The sequence below is a fragment of the Tachysurus fulvidraco genome, chromosome 20 (assembly GCF_022655615.1).
Source record: "Tachysurus fulvidraco isolate hzauxx_2018 chromosome 20, HZAU_PFXX_2.0, whole genome shotgun sequence".
Taxonomy (NCBI): Eukaryota; Metazoa; Chordata; class Actinopteri; order Siluriformes; family Bagridae; genus Tachysurus; species Tachysurus fulvidraco.
The window spans coordinates 6,075,623-6,097,057 of NC_062537.1; the positions used below are offsets into that span (position 1 = coordinate 6,075,623).

A 21,435-nucleotide genomic window follows, 5' to 3' on the forward strand; every position below is an offset into this window, starting at 1 on the left:
ATAGAAGACAAAGATTAAAATAATGATAATAGGAGTAAAACTAAAACAAAAAAAAGACCATTAAGATCTTTAGTGTTTGTTTATCATGTCATACACTGTTGCCACAGCAACGTAGAAGGTTTTAACTTATGGGAAATTCATCCATATTCTGACTGTGGCAAAAGTTTGCGTGTGACGTATTGAACGTTATAACATATGGTGGAATTTCGACGGAACATTAAATATCGAGTACAGTGAAATTTTAGTAAATCTTGCAGTAGCGAGGTCGCGAACCCAGAGGGCATCAGCTTTCCTTTCCGGAGCCAACTAAGTGCGCATGCGCGGTTATTAATCCTGCTAACCTCCAACATGGCGGCTAGGGGCCATGTGCAAGACCCTAACGACAGAAGACTGAGACCAATTTACGGTAAGAATCAATTACTGTCCGAGTAACAGAACGCTTTTTATATGTATATTTTAGCGCGTGCGGTGAGGAGTTGGATGTATTTGAGTCTGGTTTGTGAGGGATGGAAGCCGGTAAGGCCCCTCAGGGCTCCGTCCGCGGATTCGCTTAGCTCGTGCTGCCCAATGACAGCGCGCTCGAGCGCACAAATTGTGCTAATTTGCTAACAGCTAACACATTTCTATTTGACCCAATTATTAATACTGGAGATTTCTGACTTTTTATTATTTCACCAGTAAAGTATTCGAGGTGCATTGCGGTTGTCGGGGATAACTTTAGCTGAGTAACGTTAGCAATGCTAGCTAGTTACTAGGCTACTGGATGTCAAGTAAACTAGCCGTGCTAGCCAGCCATAGATATCTATGCTAGCCAGCTAGGTGGCTAGCTAAGTAGATACACACTATTAGCGTTGTGGCTTTGAATTGTGTTGTGCATGAGCAGGTCAGCTAGTTGTAGAACAGCCGCTGTGTTTTACTCGTCGTTTAGAAAAAGTTACAGCATTTCTGAACAGTTTATTGTTTGAGTAATGGTTTAATACCATTGTAATCCTACACGCTGTTAGCTTCAGCTGGTTACTTGGTGGTTTTATCCAAATGAGGAGTGAAAATGAAGAGCCGGTGTTTGTCGTGACATTGAACCGTTCTCCTGGTTAGCAGGCTGAGTTACTGGGAATAAAACACTGTGCAGATTATTGACAGCTTTGTGTGATGACGAGTCTGCTGTATTCCGGTGTACAATATGATCAGATTCACTGTTGGGGTGAAGTTTATTTGACTGTAAGACCTGGACTTCATTGGTGAATGTCTGCTCTCATCCTAGTCTTTTCACGTCGTCTAAATATAGACTGTACTTTTCTGGGGGATTGCATGAGAGACATTTGGTGTCACAGTACTCACTCGCTCTCTCTCTCTCGCTCATTCTCGTTCTCATTCTCTCTCTCTCTCACTCACTCACTCACTCACTCACTCACTCACTCTCTCTCTCTCTTTCTCTCTCTCTCTCTCTCTCTCTCTCTCTCTCTCTCTCTCTCTCTTTCTCTCTCACTCACACTCTCAACCTTTCTCTCTCTCACTCATTCTCTCTCTCATACTCTCACTCACACTCACTCACTCTCTCATATGAATGAAATGAAGTGATATGCCTCGGCTGATGAGAATACAGTTTGGCACACTTCATACTTTAATGTTGTGGAACGTCTAGAGACAAGTTCATTCCTGCTAGCACTTGCATTATGGCAGCTGTAAACAGTAGTCCTCGTATCAGTGAAACACAGCATGTAACAAACAACCCGGATCCTGTCTAAGGAGGAGAAAAAGTGCTGACACACAGTACTTCTTCCACAAAGTTGTTAAATAAACATCTCCTGATAGAAAGCTTCATGTTGGCTCAGTTAGGTCTTAATATTAATGTGCTGAAATGCGCAAGCATAAGGATCTGACCGACTTTGATACATTGTGATGGTTAGACGATTGGGACAGAGCATCTACTCTTAAGGTGGTGTTCTCAGCTTGCAGATTTTAGTACATACAAAACTAATCCAAGGAAGGGCAACTGGTGAACAGGGTCAGGAGAACACAAGTCGCAATCGTGTGTGGAGAGTGAAGGCTAAATGGCTTCTGCTTGAATCCAAGTTGCTGAAAAATTTAATGCTGGCAATGATGGAAAGGTGTCAGAACACACAGCTTAGCTTGCTGTGTATGGGGTTACATAGCCACAGATTGGTCAGAGCTGTTTTGGTGGCACCAGGAGGTGTGTGTGGGTGTGAGTGTGTATAAATCACAAGCATAAAGTCTGGATTTCCAAACATTTGTTAAAAATGTGGGTTGATCTGAAGAGTTCAGTGAATTCAAGCATGCTCCTGTGATAGGATGCCACCTTTGCAATAAGACAATTCCGTCCCCGTTATATATTCCGTAGTCAACTGCAAGCGATATTATTGGAAAGTGCAAATGTTTTAGGAAGAGCAACTCATCCACGAGTAGGAAAGACTTCGTAAAGTCAAATGAGTGCTGATGCGCAAAAGTCGCCAACAAACTGCTGATTCCAAACGTTAACTTTGATGATTATCACCAGGAAAAAAACTTCAGGGAATGGCTTCCCATGGCCGAGCAGCTGCATGCAGTCATAAGGAGGAGTTCTGTGAAGCATGTTGCTACTGGACTTTGGAACATGGTTCTCTGTTTGGAGCTCTGGGTTTGGTGCATGCCAGGAGAATGTTACCTAGCCTGACTGGATTATGGTGGTTGTAAAATTTGGCGTAGGTGGGATAGTGGTTTGGGGCTTTTTTTTTCTTCTTATTTCATCATGACTGTGCCCCAGTGCACAATGCAAGATCTCAACCCTATCAGACACCTTTGTGATGAACTGGAACGGCAATTGTGAGCCAGGTGCTTCTCGTCCAACATGGGTGCCTGATCTTACTACTGGATGAATGGGCAAGAAACACAAAAAGCTCTTGTGGAAAACCTGCCCAGAAATGTGGACGCACCAAAGGGGGGACTAACTCCATATTAATGTCTCTGTATTCAGAATGCAATGTCATTAAGCTCCCTGTTGGAGTAGTGGTCAGGTCACACACACACACACACGTGCGTGCACACACACACACACACACACTCGCACATGCCTGATATTCTGTAGGTCATTCTTCTGCTCCCAAAACAGCTCTGACTGCATGTGTGTGTGTGTGTATATATATATAAACACTCTATTACAGCATTAAGTCATGTTGAAGTCTCTATAGTCTTATTTTTCCTATTGGGTATTTGAGTGATGGAGCAGTTTGCCCAGATTTACAGGGACCTCTTATGTGAAGTGCTTCTATTAAAACCTTGGCAGTTAAAATATATTGCTATCAGGCTGTACTTAAGGCTTGCTATCAGCAACAAGAATATATTATCGTGCCGGCGTTAGTTCAAATCGCTGCGTGTGCGCTGCTGTCGAGAACGGCTCTACAAGGCTATGTTAAGCATCCAGAATTCCATCATCAGAATAATGAGGTGAATTACATACGAGGAGATCCTTGAAGGTCCATGCATGTTATTTTTGCTTTGTTGTTGTTTTTTATCATTTCAGATTATTTTTTGGGGTAAATTCAATCTTGCTTGATGTGCACAGGATGTGCGTTGGCAATTACCATGTACGTTGCTGATCGCCATTAGTACCTGATGTGCTCTTACTATGGATCACTGCATGCTTTTATAAAATACCAACAGGAGAACGACACGACTGCAGATAAACTGGGTGGGATATTTCTAGGTGCTGCATTTTAAAAATTGTTTTTAATCAATCTGAAAAATTACTTCAGAAGTTGTTTCCATCCTGTTATTCTATCGCATCTCTAAGGAAAGCAGAATAATATTCGAGAGAAAATATCAGAGAAAAGAAGTGTAGTGCAGTAGCATTTATTTCCTCCATATTTTGGATGTGATGGTCAATGTCAGGATCTCATACACCAGCCATCTGTGTATTGGTGTCTAAATTGTGTGTGCAGTAATTATTTGAGACTTTCTGCTGTGGCAGACCTGGGATTGGTGGTTCTATTAGAGCCACTGCTGCAGGGGAGGAGGCTGTGAAAGGGGATCTGTGCTGCAGGGGGACATGCCGTCAGTGCCACACTCTCTCTCTCACACACACACACACACACACACACGTGCTTCTCCAGTGCTCTTCACTGACCGGGCACGATATAAGCCGTACCCTGCGTATGATCTTTAGAAGGGTGGTATAGTCACAAAATGTTTAAAAAAAAACCTAAATATAAACGGCTTATATTGTTATATTGAATGTCGTTAGCCACATATAATGTAACAGTGGTAGCTTTAGCAGAATGTGGCAAATTTTTCAAATTGTTAAAATAAATAAATAAATGTGGACTGACGTAAAACAGATTCGTAAGATGTCTTGTCCACTGTGTTGAAACTTGAAAGCAATATTGTATTATTTGTTTTGTACACTGGTAACGCTGGCTGAACGTGTGTGTGTGAGGTGGTGATGTGTGATCTTTCTCAGCTCCCCTTTGTGTATCATGTTTCAGGAGCAGAAACAGTTTTTGCATGAATGTGGCTGATTATCACACATCTTCACTTAGCTACAGAGACCTTGGGGCTTCCGGTGAGGAGATGAAAGCTATCTTATCATGGTACTCAGTGTTCAGCTCTGCTTTTTGGTACATTGCAATGGAAATTGTCCCACCAAACACATCTCAAATTCTTTTCATCATCTTGGCCAGAAATGGACTAACCTTGCTTTGTTAGTCCTTGATGAAAGAGAGAGCATGAGCGAGCTCGGTGCGAGCTGCAGTTACATAAGACTTTGATCGTGCCAGCCGGCTTTGACCCTTCATCGATCCATTCGTCACACACTTTGTTTTTAATCAGGTCTGTGTGCGGTAGCAGTGAGGAGCTTTATGGAAATGCAGGCACTCGCCTGTGCTGAAAGGTCTCGAATGTCTCGGCGGTTGTAGTACATCTATAACTGTAGACGAGTACTTAAATCCAGGTGTGATGTATAAACCAGGAACAGTTTTAAGTCTAATTAGAGCTGGGAATAGTTATTGAATTAAAAATACTTGTAAATGAGTGAGAGATTGTGTTTAAGCCATGCGACCGCATCGCTGATTTTCCCCATGCACTTGTTGAACAGCGTCCTCAGGAGAAGCTGCTGTAGCTCCTGATTCGATTATATAAAGGAAGCGACTTCTTCAGAACGTGGCCTTTATTGCGTTCAATGTTTCTAAGGACTTTTAGGATGATTAGCCTAGTTTAATCTGCCCTCATATCGCGTGTGTCTGACGCTGATGGTGTGCTTAACTATATATACAAGAATATCACAGCAGCTGCTCAGTGAGATCCTTATCTTCAGCAGGTTAAACTGACCTTGTACAGTTGCTGCATAGTGATACGTGTTCTAACGGTACGTCTTTTTACAATTTAGTTTACTCTATGTCCTTCAGGTTTCCTACCACCACCAGGATACATGGCAGTAAGTGGATTGGCTAAATTAAAATTCCAGTGGTTTGTACATACAGGATGCTTTCGCACCTCACCCTCAGTCTTCCCAGGATAGGATCCGGATCCACAGACCGACCAGCAAAAAGCTGTTAATAGTTTTTATAGTATTTTTAACACCTCATTATCATATTAATGCAGACATCATGGAAGTGCACCAAAACTCTACACGTTTTGCATGAAGGAGCTTTTCACGATTTAGCGTCTCCTTGCTCTTTGTGTCGGCCTTTCAGGAAACACATGTCACGACACCATCTGGTGTCCTCCACCCCCACCTTCTGCTGCGTGGCGCAGACTGAAAGCACTGACTACTTACATTTTTAGCAGTACATCATTTAGGTATTAGTCACACATGGTCCACACTACTCAAAATGAAAGTATTCACCTTAAACCATTTCAGATGCTGCAAAATTTATAACCCTGGGTATCGGTCATCACTCTGGAACTTGTAGCACTACGAGCAACGTACCAGTTATTGTGCGAACCAGTGTTATTTTTATGATGGGAATGGTTTGGGGCAGTGAAAAAGAAAACCCAGCTTGGTTAAGTATCATGCCTATATACATTAATTATTAAAGATCTGTGTACTGCTTCTATTGCCCAGAAGAGCCATGACGTGTGCTTTTCACAAGACTAATAATGTCTGCCTCGTCAGGACTTGTTTAAGGGGGTTTTTTGACAGGCAGTCTGACTATTTGGATTTTGTCGTTTGCCACTTTTTTTTTAACTCGTTGAGCACCGAAATGATTCTCCTGCTTAGTTTTAATTAAGCATTTTTCAATAGCGCAATAGTGAAATGTTTTATTTTCACCCATGAGAGGCGTCTGTAGAGGCATAGTAAAAGGACAACTCGATACGTCTTTGTCCTCTATGTTCTCTTCTAGATACTTTTGTAAGCCAGCTGTCATGATAAATGGCCTTGCACATTCTTTTTAGTGTAACCGGGGCACTGACCTCACACACAAAACATCACAACAGCAGCATGTTGAACGCCGTGTTTCCTCACTGTCCTGTCAGCTTGCTTATCAGACTTGTACCCTGTGTGCAGCGTAAGCTTCAGAGTATTCTCCAGTTTGTGTTCTACCTGTGCTGTCAGTCTACTTGGCTATTTTTCCTTTCATGCTGCACTCAGACATGTGGAAAGACTTTATTGCTTTATTTTTATGGCATGAATACAGTTTAACTCTGTTATTGTTACCAAATAAAGCTAAAGTAAATGAATGTGAATGCATGCTTTATCACAATTGCTCGGCCCATTTGAGAAGACGAGTCAAGACACCGATGCTAAATAACTGATGATATTGCTTTCACATTTGATGTCTACTGCTCTCTCCCTCCCTCCCTCCCTCCCTCTCTCCCTTTCTTTTAATTAAGCAGGTTTTTAACCCGTCTGATCGATTTGCCTATAAAAAAAGCATTTGATTAGTGGTTGCTTAGTAACTGTAACTAGGGATCTTTGGCAAGCTTTCTGGACATAAAGTAATGAGTGTAAAGTAATGCCACAAATTTGTGTAGACATCCTGATAGTGTGCTTTACTAAACAATGTGCTTTACAATGTAAGTGTCAGTGTGTTGAGTGCTGATCATATAAAAAGAAAATCTATAATTGATTTGTTTTGACCTATTTTCAGTGAATGTACATCTGTTACATAAATTATAATCGAAGCTGAACATTCTCTCTCTCTCTCTCTCTCTCTCTCTCTCTCTCTCTCTCTCTCTCTCTCTCTCTCTCTCTCTCTCTCTCTAGACTATCTTGACAATGGCAATAACAAGATGGCGATACAGCAGGCTGACAAACTGCTTAAGAAGCACAGAGATCTTCACTGTGCCAAAGTGAGTAACAACCAAAATATCCCAGACCTCCATTGTGCATAAATAAGCCTTTTGATGTTCAAATACAGATCTCTCTCTCTCTCTCTCTCTCTCTCTCTCTCTCTCTCTCTCTCTCTCTCTCTCTCTCTGTTTCTGTGTCTGTCTGTCTCTTTCTCTCTCTCTTCTGTGTCTTTGTCTCTCTCTCTCTCTCTCTCTCTCTCTCTATCTTTCTATCTTCATCTATTTCTTAACACCCCTCGGATGTTGGATTATCATACACAGTCTGTAGAGTTTATACAGAATGCAATGAACGACAAAAAAAAAAAAATCAAGTGAACATCTCTGTTGGCGAAAATGCCTTGTTAATGAGAGAGGTCAGAGGAAAATGGCCAGATTTGTTCAAGCCAACAAGAAGACTGCACTGACTCAAATAAAACTGTTCTGAACAAAAAAACATCTCACAACACAGACCTTGTGGTGGCTGGACTACAACAGCAGATGACCACATTGGGTTCCACTCCTGTCTGCAAAGAACAGAAATCTGAAGCGTTCACAGACACAGACTCGCTACCGGACTGTTTTTTCTAATCTTTAGCTGTCCAATTTAGATAAGTCTATGCCCAGTGAATTGCAGATTCTTCTTCTTCTTGGCTGACAGACAGGACGTATCTCAGTTATTTTGAATCATAAGGTACAGTACAGCAGCTTATCTCCATATTGATCAGGTTGTAAAAAATTCTGTCTGTTGGAAAACACAATGTTTGGAGCTTTAAGATCGACGTATCTTTGTTCCTTCTAGCCAAACAGATAAAGCTAACAAAACAAGAAGAGGGCCTCAAATTAGCAGCTTGAGATAGTCAGTGATGGATAGGAGGCACCAAACGATCACACACATCTAAATTATAGTCCCTAATTCATCTCAAGGCAATAAATTAGTGTGTCTTTGTTGCGTTCACTAAACCCAGATTTGTCTATCACAAGGCCATTGGCAGGAGACCACGTGGAATGTGATGCCACAGCGCTTATAGCTGGAAAAATCGCAACACTAGCAAATCGTGGGTGTCTAAACTCATGTACGTGGAAGAGAGCAGATGCGTCATGCTGCCCTGTGACACAGCAGATTGAAAGTTGGCCGGCTTCACGTATTTCAGTGGTGGTAGCTTTCTCGTTATGAGAAAAGTTTGTAGGTTGATGATAATGTGTGTGTGTGTGTACTGTGTACATGATTCTTTTGACAGTAAGGTGACTGATGTAGAGGTTCTAAAATATGTTTGTATATGGAGTAATGTTGAAAACAGAATTTATATATTTATTTGTTTAGGTTCTGAAGGCTATTGGTCTGCAGCGCACTGGGAAGCAGGATGAAGCCTTTACTCTGGCTCAAGAGGTTGCCAACCTGGAGCCCACTGACGATAACTCGCTCCAGGCTCTCACTATCCTCTACAGAGAGATGCACCGGCGTGAGTGACCCACAGCACGGTGTAGGATTAGTGCATGCAAGGGCTATATGATACTGTACAATAATGCTGCCTTCTGTGGTTACCAATGTATGCAGAGATGTTTTGTTTCAGTTACGTTCTAAAGCCGACTACCTTTTTGTGTTTCTCCATCTACAGCGGAGTTAGTGACCAAGTTGTATGAAGCAGCAGTCCGGAAGGTTCCTACAAGCGAGGAGTATCATTCACATCTCTTCATGGCATATGCACGTGTCGGGGAGTACAAGAAAATGCAACAGGTGCTGCTATAAGCTCATCTCTTCCCCACAAACACACACACCTGTTTTTGCGGAGCATCTTTGCTACTATAATAGGTTAATGAATCAGAATTAGGTTTATTGGCCGAGTCTGTTGACACACACAGGGAATTTGGTTCCAGCTGTTTGTGACTCTCAAAAGTACAGACATAAATAACATTAGACTATACAAGACAAGGTGATGCAGACTATACAAGACAATACAGATGATGTGATACAATATAGACAGTATGAGTGTTGAATAGGAATATAGAATATATGATTGATCAGTTGAGTACATACAGTGTGAGAAGTGCATCGTAGTGCGAATAACAGTATTGTGTAATGTTATGCTTTTTGTACAATATATAGCAGCAGTAGTGAGTGTAACATACACAGATAATGTGATGACTGACAGTTAGGGCTGGGCGATATGGCGGAAAACTGTATCACAATATCAGTGTTTCATGTCGGTCCATATCGATAATTATTGATATTTTTTATGACCCCTTTAAAATAAGGACCAGAAGAAAAATATATTACATTTATACATTTTTATTTTAAGCTTAACCTTCCTCTGATCATAATCCTCTCAGTTATTAAGACAGAAATGTCAACAACCAGGAAACCTCAATAATAAAGTGTAATAAAATAGTGCAACGTGTTAAATATAAACAGAGAAACCTGAGAATTTACTGCAGGTTTAGTGTTAGGAAGGTCACTAGCTGTTCACCTTCTGCTGAATAAAGTGTTTTAAATATGTGCAGTGTTTTGTAAACAGAAATAAAACTGAGGTAGACTGAGATTAGGGCTGTAGCTATAAAATATTTTAGTAATCGAGTATTCTACTGAAACTGTCATCGATTAATCGAGTAATCGGTATTTTTAATATTTTTATTTTATTTTTATAAATTAATTTTTAATTTTGTTTGCTTAATTAAAGAGCAATATTAAATATACAAGAGAAACTAATTGGTTTCCTTTTTTTTTTTTTTTTTTTTTTAGAAAAATGAACTTTTTTTTTTTTTTAAATGCCTAGTATGCAATACATACAACAATATTTTCTATCACAAATAAACCTTTAGATTTTACCCATTGTTTCTGTACTTTTACTGTGAACAATGACAAAGTTGACTGAGAAGAATTAAGTACATTTAAGAAGCCAAATATTCTGGGTTTTAAATGAACCCTTTTCTGAGATGCAAAAACAAACAAATAAATTACTTTAAAAATACTTTTTTAAAGTATCAAAACTAAGACGGCAAAATAAATAATAAAAAAATACTGTCTTTAAGTCATGCAACTTAACTTCAGAACTAAAAGATTCTAAATTTATAGCTCAGGCATAACACAAACCTTTACTTTCTTCTTGGAATGCTCTGTGGTATTTAAAAGGCAAAAACATGGACAGGAACTTGGACCTAGAGGCCATGCATGGTTTCACACCGAGTGCTTTAAGCATAAATAAGCATGGACAGCGTGCTGTTGTGGTACGCCAGCTTCAATTTTCTGGCATTTTCTCATGTTTGTTTCTTCTCTTTGCTCATTGACATTGTTATCACGCCCTTCCATTTTGCTAACAAATCAAAAGACCGCTAACTCCTCGCGTCTCCTACCGAGTTGACGTAAGCGCGTTGTCACACGCTCTCTTACACACACGCGTTCACTCTCACACACGTTCACACACACACGTTCACTCTCACACACATTCACACACACACACGTGCGCGTGAGCTTTAACATGAATTAAAAAAGGCTTTAAATTAAATTTAAGAGATACATTTTTGCAATCGAGTTACTCGAGGAATCGTTTCTGCCCTAACTGAGATACATCTGTAATATAAAACACAAACCTGATACAGTACAGTAACATTGTTTGACATATAAAACCTGCAGAAATATGAAAAAGTAGCTGACTTTTCCACTTTTATTTACAATTTCCTCGCTCGCTGCGACGCTCATTTTCTGCTTATCAGTCTCCGGTTACCGAAGCACGAGACAACAATATGGCGCAACCAAACTTGATATTGTTACATGATTGGCTGTTAGCGTGTCACCCCCTATGTTGCTGGGTTACCAGAGAGTGCTTGCCTTTGTTAATGCAACTAAACTTGCTTCGCAACCTCTGTTTTCTTCCAACGAAGGATAAAAAATATCGAACGTTTTATCGAGCACATTTTATATCGCTATCGTTCACGTGTCTATCGCGATACATATCATTATCGTTTTATCGCCCAGCAATACTGACAGTTCTGATAATGCAGTACTTATAGATATGAAGCAGGGAATATAATTATGGTGAGTTGGTAATCAGGGTGATTGATAGATTGGGGAAAGAAACTGTTCCTGTGTCTGGCAGTTTTAGTAAACAAAGTTCTGTAGCGCCTGCCAGAAAGGAGGAGCTGAAAGAGGTTGTGTCTAGGGTGTGAAGGGTCAGTAGTGATGTTTCCTGCCCGGTTTCTGGTTCTTGTGTCGTACAAGTCCTGGGCAGGGGGGCACCAATTATTTTTTATGCTGTTTTAACAATGCGTTGCAGTCTGTTTCTGTCCTGTTTTGTTGCTGCACCAAACCAGATGGTGATGGATGTGCACAGGACAGATTCAATGACTGCAGTGTAGAACAGCATTAACAGCTCCTGTGGCAGACTGTACGTCCTTAATTGGAACAGAAAGTACATCCTCTGCTAGGCCTTTTTGATGGTGGAGTTTATGTTGCACTCGCCTTTCAGGTCTTGGGAAATGTTAGTGCCCAGAAACCTGAAGGCCTCCACAGATGACCTCGGGCTGTTGGATATTGTGAGGGGGTGTAATGTTGAGGGGTTTTTCCTAAAGTCCACTATCATCTCCACAGTTTTGAGGGCGTTTAGCTCTCGGCTGTTCTGACTGCACCATAGCACCAGCCGCTTCACCTTGCTTATTGTTTGCAAGAAATCACATCTGTCAAGTCTGCATTCTCAAACTAAGCTCAAAACCAGCTCTGAAATGTTTTTGGTTATATTTGGCTCATTTTGGTTGCTGAAATTTCAGTGTGTTTGTAATTACAGTATGCTCTTCCTTTTTGTCCGTGTGTTGTTTTTTTTTCCCTCGATCTTATTCCTCTTTGCTTCTGTCTCTCTTTAAAACAGGCTGGAATGGCTCTTTATAAGATTGTTCCCAAAAACCCTTATTACTTCTGGTCAGTTATGAGCCTAGTAATGCAGGTATGTACACTGAATGCACAGATTTCCCATGATGTATATGCAGCAGGAGGAATCTCATATGTTCTGACTTTGCGCTCCAGGCCATTTCAGCCCAGGACGAGAAGCTGTCCCACACAATGTTCCTGCCTCTTGCTGAGCGCATGGTAGAAAAGATGGTCAAAGAGGAGAAGATTGAAGCCGAGGCAGAGGTAAGAGCATTCTTCCTGCTCCGGCTCACTCTTCCTGCTCGTCTTTCTTTTTTGACTGCGTGGTATAATGTGTGTCGGGTGTCTCATCCAGGTGCAGTTGTACTTCATGATCTTGGAGCGCCTGGGGAAATACGACGAGGCGCTGGAGGTGGTGCGAGGGCAGCTTGGAGGTGAGGATGGAGCCATAAAATGTAGGTAGTTGATTTTCTAACCTGACAATCAGTTTAAGACTGAATTGACTGGGTTATGTGTTTGTGTCTTTCACTCAGAGAAGCTCACCAGTGAGCTGCAGAGCCGGGAAAACAAGTGCATGCTCCTATACCGCCAGCTAAAGCGCTGGCCTGAGTGCAATGCCCTTTCACGCAAACTGCTCCTCAAAAAGTAAGCCATTTTTCTTTGAAAAAGTCTTTCAGAAGGTTGCCACGTGCATGAAGTGGTGTGATCGGCTACCTGGAGCTTCTGTCTTTGTGTATTCGCATTTCATTAATATTAGGCTCATGATGGTCTTGAAAATCATCAGTAACGATATAACCTGGATGCTGAAAAGTTTTCAGTTGTGCCAAATCAGTTGGCTAACTTACATTTGGCTAAATGACACACAGTGGTGACAGGTTTTATTATGCACACAGCAGCAAACAGACATACAGACAGCTTTTGTATAGAGAACCTGGTCATATTTGCCTTTTGTTTTCCTCCAGACCTTTACCTGTATCCTCGGTAGAGCTAAAAGTCATTTGGGATTGGGCTTAACTGTGTTTTGCCAGGAAATAAATAATAAAATGTAGATCTGTTGACATTTTGATCCTGATGCCATGACAATTTTGTGCTTTGTTGTGCAGTAGGCAATGTTATTAGCTTTAAGAATGAACAATATTGATGCCATCTATTGTTGAATACTCCTGAAAAATAGCCAGACAAGCATGAGCTATTTTAGTCTTTTCTTCGACCGCACCTCATCATAATTGCCATCAACATTCAAACTTTCATGCGTTGCATTTTTTGTCGATATCTCTCACACAATTTCTCATGAGCCGCCCCATTAAAATGCATTTTTTTTTTAATCTTCAAAAAGGGTGTGGACTAACTGAAATCTTGGGTGTACAACAGTTCAGATTCACTGCACCAGGATAAACTGGTTATTGAAGATGTATGAATGAATTTTCACCCTCGTTACAATGTTGTTGCCTCTTTAAAGTTGAGGGATGATAATGCAAGGCTTACCTGGCCGATTAAAAATGAGTTCTCAATACCAAACTATGTTAAATAATAATAGTTATTGACCTTTTTGATCATTTCTTTTCCCTCCCCCCATATCCAGCCCTGATGACTGGCAGTTCTACTTGTCGTACTTTGACTCTCTATTTCACCTCATTGACCAGTGCTGGACACCTCCAGAAGAAGGAGACCAGTGAGTACCAAATATATTGTTAAACGTAGTCCGCTAGATTGCATCTGTTTACTTAGTCCATGAGTTTCCTTTACAGCATATAAACAGGCATGCAAATGTTTGTAATATACCAAATTATTCAAATATTATTTAGTTGATTAAGGCCTGCATAATGACATCTCAGTGCTCCAGTGTCCTCTCCGATATTCTTTATGGTTCTTTCCCTGTACTTTAGTTGCGTGGAGGGTGAAGTGCACTCTTCTGTGCTCCAGGCCATCAGTTTCGTGGAGGAACGGATAGCAGCAGAGGATCTGAAGGAGTCCCGGCCACTCAGGGGCCCGTACCTTGCTCGTCTAGAGCTCATACAACGTCTACGTCAGAGGAACTGCTCACAGGAACAGCAGCTTGGTAATTCAGCATTGTGGCACGTTATAGTCAGATACTCAAGAAGCACTCCAGCACCTTCATTTCCTGTTTCTACACCCTGTGGGTCAAAGCCTGTTTGCTTCACTGGCTGCAGGACACAGCGATGTAATCGCGTGATTAATCGCAGATAGAAAGCTGGACAGTAGTGAGATGTGTAAATGTGTAATATTTCTGTAATGAAACCAGTTTTACTGCTATGGCTGATCACTACTTAAAATCCTCTCTGCCTGCTTTACACATAAAAAGTCACAAGAAAAATCATGCATGAAGTCAAATTGTTTATTTAATGTTATGTTGCCACAGTAACTAGTACATGTAGAGATATGCTTCTTACTTTATTCATATATTGCTTTTTTTTTTGCAGGTGAGCCTCTCGAACTGATGTTTCAGTACTTTGTGAAGTTCGGAGACAAGCCGTGTTGCATCACGGACCTGAAGATTTTTCTGGACCTTCTTGTACGGGACCAACGTGTCCAGGTAATCACAGCATCTAGGTCAGGAGAATGGGTCAGGACTGTCTGTTTATTCTAAGCTCTTCACTCCAGAGTTGCCTTTGTTGATGCATGATGCATTTCTGTAGTAACAAACTGGTTTTTGTTTGCAGCTATCTAAGGTCTCTCAGAGATGACTCGGAGCAGTTAACGAGCCCCGTTGGGTTGTGTTCTGATCTTTCTATGTATGGCTCAGTTCATTAACAGGCTGACGGAGACGGTGCCCCTCAGGGGTCCAGATGATGCTGGCACGGTCCTACCGGGAGACACACGCTCACTGCAGAGGCACTTGTGTGTAACGCAACTCAGCCGATGCCTAGGCCTGCAACACGCGCTCAGTCCCGATGGCAAATTGGCCCTCATTTGTGAGCTCAAGCATCACTACCGTCACGGCTTACAGTTTGGTAAGATCCTGCTTAAAAACCCCTCCCAAGTATGGGTTGGCTTCAGACAAAGTTCAGTGTCATGATGAGATTCCTTTCCTGCCATAAGTCTTAAGTTTTGCCCCTTAAACTCTTCGTCCTACCACCTGCATATGTTTTTGTTTAGTTTTACCAATGTTCACAACTATAGATTAAAAGTGCACCAAATAAGGATCCAGTTTAATGGTTATGTAATGTCTGTGCCTGTTAAGGGCTGTGGGTCTGAAGACAAGCCCTCGGGCCTGCCAGCAACCAGACTGTTCACATTTTTGCTCTTTTCACCATGTGGTGTGAGCGAAAGTGTGGACTGTGTGAGACGCGCTGAGGCCTGGTTTGAGAACAACCACATGGAAGTGTCCTGGACCATTTTTCTTACCGCATGCAAATTGTGTTTAAAGTGAGAGCACACACAATTTGTTAATCGCCATGTGTTGTGTTTTTTCTACCTCTATTCAAAGGAAAGTCCTGTTTAAAAACGGAGCTGCAGTTCTCAGACATGTACTGCCTCATGGCTGCTCACGTCTACGTAGACCTGTGGATAGAGACTGGTAAGCTTTATCGTTCAACTCTCCTGTGACGAGCTCGACAAAAGTCTCTTACACAACACACTGTATGATCACGTCAATCCTTACAGTATAATACATTTCAGATGTTTTATTTTACAGAAATAATTAAAAAGGACACTTCAAAAAGAGAAATGAATCTGTCCAATCAGAAAACGCTTGGTCTTTAGTTTGCTTCTTTAATTCATCTTTATGTAAATTTCAAGTCATGGCCACTGCACAACTGGATCATTACACCTTCGTTGGCTGACGTCGGTGAAATGCTGAAATTTGATTAACAAAAACACAGAACCTCACATACTTTCTGAGGTCATGTGAACAGCTTTGTACAGGTGTTGTAATGTTACCGGAAACACTAGCATGCTACATCACTACCTAGTGCAAAAGAACCTTTCTGGCAAGCAAAAAAGCGTCAAATTTAGCCAAAATTGCATTTCAGGGTGTGTCGAAAACCTTTGGGTATTAAGAAGAAGGAGGACCAAATCTGTGTAAATGTACCTCTACTGGCAAATAAAACTAATCTTATCTAATGATTATCAAGATGAAGTTTTGTGAGTCTGTCTTTGCCATCTTATACAGCTTCCTGTCTTGTGGCTTGTGTGTTCCAGGCGATGAGCACATGCTGTGGCAGTGTCTAGGGCTGCTGGAGGAAGGCCTATCACACAGCCCCTCTAACGCACAGTTCAAGCTGCTGCTCCTGCTCCTCTACTGCCGTCTGGGAGCCTTCGAGCCCGTAGTGGACCTTTACTCCAGCCTGGACGCCAAACACATTCAGCACGACACCATAGGGTGAGCTGCTACTTTTTTTTTTTTTTTTTTTTTTTTTTTTTTTTTTACACAATTCAGGTGAAAAAATTACTTCAGCATCTGATTTTTTTTTTTTTTTTTTACTCTTTCTACACACAGATACTTATTGACTCGCTATGCAGAGTCCTTGGGCCAATTTGCTGCTGCTTCTCAGTCCTGTAACTTCTCCCTCAGGTTTTTCCATTCAAACCAGAAAGATGTAAGCTGTCTGAGTTGTTGAGAAAGTATGTCTACTGTCTTTGCAGTATCCAAACCTTCTTCTAAATCTCTCGTTTTCTCTCTCTCACTCTTATTGCAGACCTCAGAATACATTATTCAGGCATATAAGTATGGTGCATTTGAGAAGATCCCGGAGTTCATTGCGTTTAGGAATCGACTGAACAACTCATTGCACTTTGCCCAGGTGCGCACTGAGAGGATGCTGCTGGATCTCTTCCTTGAAGCAGACATGTGAGTCTAGTTTTTCCGTAGTAACAAACCCTGTGGTGATCCACAGGTTTCTTATTAGTACAAATACTCTGAGACCTCAAATCTGCAAAATCAGACATGTCCTGATTGGCCCTCTGTAATGCTTTATTGGCATGAAGCAAGTAGGTTTTTTTTTGTTTTTGTTTTTTTTTACTGTCGCCTGGCTTTAAAAACCAAAACAGCACTTTTTTTCAATGAATACTATACGAAGTTGCATATAGTATTAATATTGGATCACTAAAATAGCTTTATCACTACAAGAAACGTCTCCTTTTGCTCTGTCTGTGCAGACATGTGGGTGTTTCTATAATCACTGATCTGTGCTTATTGTATTTCTTATTCAGATCCTCCACTTTAGAGGAAAGCTTGAAGTCCATGTCTCTGTGTCCTGAAGAAGACGACATTCCATGGGACAACATAAGGGACAACAGGGATCTCACTGTCTTTGTCAGCTGGAACCCAAACGACCGGTACGGTACAGCATTCTGTCATCACACACTGAATGTTCACACAAACTGATCACCTTCTTGTGATGCCCCATTTTTGTTTAGATTCATATGTCATGGTTTCTAGACCTTCATATTATGGATCTGTTAATATACACGCTTGTAATTTGGTTAAACAAGATGGCATGGTTCGTCTCACCTGGCACAACAATTGAGTGCCCAGGGTTAGTAAGTATGTGTGTGTGTGTGTGTGTGTATTACTCCTGCAGACAACTGAATGAGGAGGCCAGGAAGTGCTCTCTAGAAGAGGAAATGTTGTGGCTGAAGATTCGCTCTCTGACTCTGAGGCTTATAGGCTGCCTCTCCTCACTGTGCCATCCTCCATCATTGCACAACTCCGAGAAAACTACAGAGAACGGCGTGTGTGCCAAACCCTCAACCCTGCAGCCTTTGCTTTCGCTGCTAGAGAACACACTCAGTCAGGCGGCTCAGTTCACCGAAAAACACTCACAGGTGAGACGACGACATCTGACATGGGTTTATTCTAATATCTTCAAGCATTATAAGTGGAAGAATGACCAAATTTACTCTGATCTTGCTGAGCTTCACCTGCTGCAGTCTTAGCTCACACACACACACACACACACACACACACCAAATTGTTAGACATGTCTCTTTAAAGTACCTTTTTTAATAGATATAAATAATCACAAAGAATGAAATGTTAATGATCGAATATTTACAATTTTACTCGTTTTATGTTGAGTGTATGTTTTATTGTGTGTGCAGGAGCAGTACCCGTTGCTCGGACCTCCATCCACTCGAATGGCTCAGGCTCTGGCCAGCGGAAGTTGCCAGTGTCAGCTTTCTGTCCTGCAACTGCCTCTTCATCTACAGGAGCTTGAGGCTGCCGGTTTAGGTAAGATTACAGGACACACTGAATGACCTGCCATTGCATGTGATTGGATTGGGACGGACACACACACACACACACAGGAGTGCTTACTTAACTGTTTCCTCCTATCATATCTTTTTCCCTTTGTTTCAGATCAGTCAGCAGAACTTCAGGCTCAAATATCAAACCTCTTTAAATCATTAACAGTACAGCTTCAAGGTACTTTTGCTTTTTTCCCCGTATATATATTCCTTGTACATTTTTAAGGTGTGTCTGTATAATAACCAGCCTTCCTCCTCTACTAGATATGCTGAATAAATGCAAAGGCGACTTGTTGGAAGTCAAAGACAACCGACGTAAGACGCAGCCTTCCCTATTAGAAAGCCTAGTCTACTTTGTGGAGGTGAGGCCTTTGATGTACTCGGTTTATTTTTTATTATTATTATTTTTTTAAATGTTACTCATATTATCATATTTTTTTATAGCATGACATTTTACTTGTGTGTGTTTGTTTTGCACCAGACAATTTGTGTTGTCCTTTGGGTGTCCAGTTACTGCGCTAGCATGCTGCGGCCGCTCAAGTCTAGCTTACAGAAGAAGAAGAAGAAGAAAAAGGACACCAGTGCAGTAACGGTAAGAGCAGGTTTTAGAATCCCATACGGTTTGGAAGAAGATCTCTACAGAAATAATTGTATTTATTCTTTTTTTTTTTGCTCTCTCTCCCTCTCTCTCCCCTTTTTAGCCTGTGGTGCTCTCTGGGTTCCAGGAGTTCACTAGCAGTCTGCAGAACATCCTCAGCCAGGCTCTAGATCATATTAAAGCTCAGGAGAGCGCGCTAATATCTCTGAAGCTGGAGAATCTCTCTCTGGAGGGAGTCACACAGACTGAGGTCAGCATCGTGATCTGTTCACACTCTGTGGGGCCGTGACTCGTTTACTTCTGTGACTTAAAAGCAAACCTGTTGGGGGGGGAAAAACAGTTCAGTGATTTCATATGATAATGCACTTAAAACGGTCAACTCTTAAAGTGAATTTGAACTCACTTTTCTGTAATTGTGTAGAAGTAAAAGATTATTCCGAGTTAGTTTAAACAAAACAAAACAGACAGTTACCGGCTGCATAACTATCCCCGTTTTGTTCTACATTTTGCTTCCCTTATCTTACCCTCATTACTCACCACTTTCCCAGTCGCTGCTGTTAAACACAGTGCTACCACCACCATGCTTCTCTGTATGCTTAGTGATGAGCCGTCTCGGGTTATACGTATGCAGTTGTTGTGACCGTCATGTTTTTGTGTTTGCGCAGGAGGAGAGCGCCTTCATGAAGACCGTGATGGATAAAGTGCAGAGCAGCTACCAGCGCTCACTGCAGGAGGTTGGGGAGCTGCTGAAGAAACGAAGCGACACCATAAAATCCCTGAAGATCTGATGATGTCGGCTTGTGGCTCACTCGCGTTTCTCTCGTCCTTCAAGACGGTCCATTCACTTTTCCCTTGCTCTTTTCTGACGCCACCTCCCTTCCACAGGCACGCACAAAACCTCCCCACCGCTTCAGCACAAACCATCTGCGGTGCTCTGAGCCACCGATCAAGTGGATCCCCATGTCCTCAGAATGCTAGCGTAGGCAAACCAATAAGCAATTTTAGAAGAGCTGCTCTATAAATTATTGTACATAGTGTGAAGACTCACTCGAACTCGGAATTACAGCGAACTGCTTTGTCCTTTTTCCGTCGTTGTTTGACGATGTCTCTCTGTTGGCGTCTAGCAGTCGATGCCCCTCTACCCACCGTCCCTGTGAGCTGCTCCTCCTCCGGAGACCATGCCAGAGCTTGACTCTATAGGCTACAGCAGATGAGTGGCTAAGGCTGCTGTTGGTGCTTCAGCTTAAGTCTTGCTTTTTGAAGTAATTGTGTGTGTGTGTGTGTGTGTGTGTGTGTGTGTGTGTGTGTGCGTGCGCGCGTGCACACACACGTGTCAAAACACATTTGCTCCAAACTGGTCTTTGAGCAACACAGAGAGAATGTCGCTTTGATGATTTAGTTCATTTGCAGTTTTATATCGCTACAAGTGGAGCTCATGTAGGATGTGTGTGTGTGTGTCACGCACAAAACACTGCGAGATGTAGCTTTCCTGCGTAACGGTTTGTTCTCCAACTGCAAGAACCGTTCACGTGATGTAGCGTTTACTATGGGGTTTGTCTCTGTTCATTCATTAATCAATGATCTCGCATAGATGTAAATGCTCATACGATCATTGAAGTCTGGAACTTTTTTTTTTTAAAGAAACAACAAACCGATGCTCTTCACACAGGCCATATGTTGTGTTTCATTACTAAGGTCACTCATTAAAAAGGGGACAAACACTTTTTTAAGATGCATTATGTTTACTGTTTGTACTGTTTTAGAAAATAATGTAAATGCACTGAGGTTCCCTGAAATTGTGAGGATTTTTTTTTTTTAAATATCGACGCATACCAAAAAAAAAGAAGAGGAAACGAAAAATCATGTCACTATAAACGCGCAAGCAGCTGAAGTGTTTGTTCATGTGTTGGTCTGTAATAAGGGGAGTGAAACAACTGTTTACAAATTGCGTTAGAATGAAATGATAAACTTCTTTATTTATAGTTGGGGTAGTGTGTGCTGCAGCTTTGCTCTGCTTTCGAGTTGTGTTTGGGTAGAGGGGTCAAACAACTTTAGCTTTTTGTTGTTGTTTCTTCTTTTGTTCGTTTCTTTCTTTCTTTTTTAAATCGAATGAAAGGTGAGGGAGAATCACGCTGTGTGAATGAAGTTGTTGTGACGCTCGACCCTCAAAGTTATCCGAACTGACACACTAGGGGATGACGTTTCTGGACTGAAGAGCTCGCTTTGAGATGCTGAGAAGTGGCTGACAATCCGTTGTGTGTGTCTCTCTCTCTCTCTCTTTTTTTTTTTTTTTTTTTTTTTTTTTTTTTTTTTTTGAAAATATATATTAAAAAAAAGAGGAAAATTTAAAACACTGGAATGTGAAAGGGTTTTTTCTTTTTTTTTTTTAATAAATAAAACAGAAACGTTCCAAATTGAAAATGTGACCATTTGACTTGCTATTTAAAATGAGAAATGCAAACATTTAAATACTTTACTGTAACCTCGTCGGTGAAATTTATTGTTTTGA

At 41.4% G+C, this 21,435-nt stretch overlaps 1 protein-coding gene across 3 annotated transcripts; it reads left to right on the forward strand.

Moving 5' to 3' along the window:
* Positions 1 to 249: 249 nt before the first annotated feature.
* On the forward strand, positions 250 to 21,347 carry naa25 (N-alpha-acetyltransferase 25, NatB auxiliary subunit). 3 transcript variants are annotated; one of them, XM_027139544.2, is made up of 24 exons: positions 250 to 406; positions 7,199 to 7,284; positions 8,585 to 8,723; positions 8,880 to 8,998; positions 12,120 to 12,194; positions 12,275 to 12,382; positions 12,474 to 12,552; positions 12,652 to 12,763; positions 13,701 to 13,790; positions 14,005 to 14,177; positions 14,560 to 14,672; positions 14,883 to 15,090; positions 15,567 to 15,656; positions 16,280 to 16,460; positions 16,578 to 16,677; positions 16,777 to 16,928; positions 17,291 to 17,416; positions 17,662 to 17,905; positions 18,182 to 18,311; positions 18,441 to 18,506; positions 18,593 to 18,690; positions 18,810 to 18,920; positions 19,030 to 19,176; positions 19,592 to 21,347. In XM_027139544.2, exons 1-24 carry the CDS (start codon positions 349 to 351, stop codon positions 19,712 to 19,714), a joined length of 2,928 nt encoding a protein of 975 aa, XP_026995345.2. In that variant the 5' UTR covers positions 250 to 348; the 3' UTR covers positions 19,715 to 21,347. The 3 variants fall into 3 exon arrangements, with proteins under 3 accessions (XP_026995345.2, XP_026995346.2, XP_047660574.1); XM_027139545.2 differs by lacking the exon at positions 250 to 406 and adding an exon at positions 496 to 516; XM_047804618.1 differs by lacking the exons at positions 250 to 406; positions 7,199 to 7,284 and adding an exon at positions 7,600 to 7,954.
* The last annotated feature ends 88 nt before the right edge of the window (positions 21,348 to 21,435 follow it).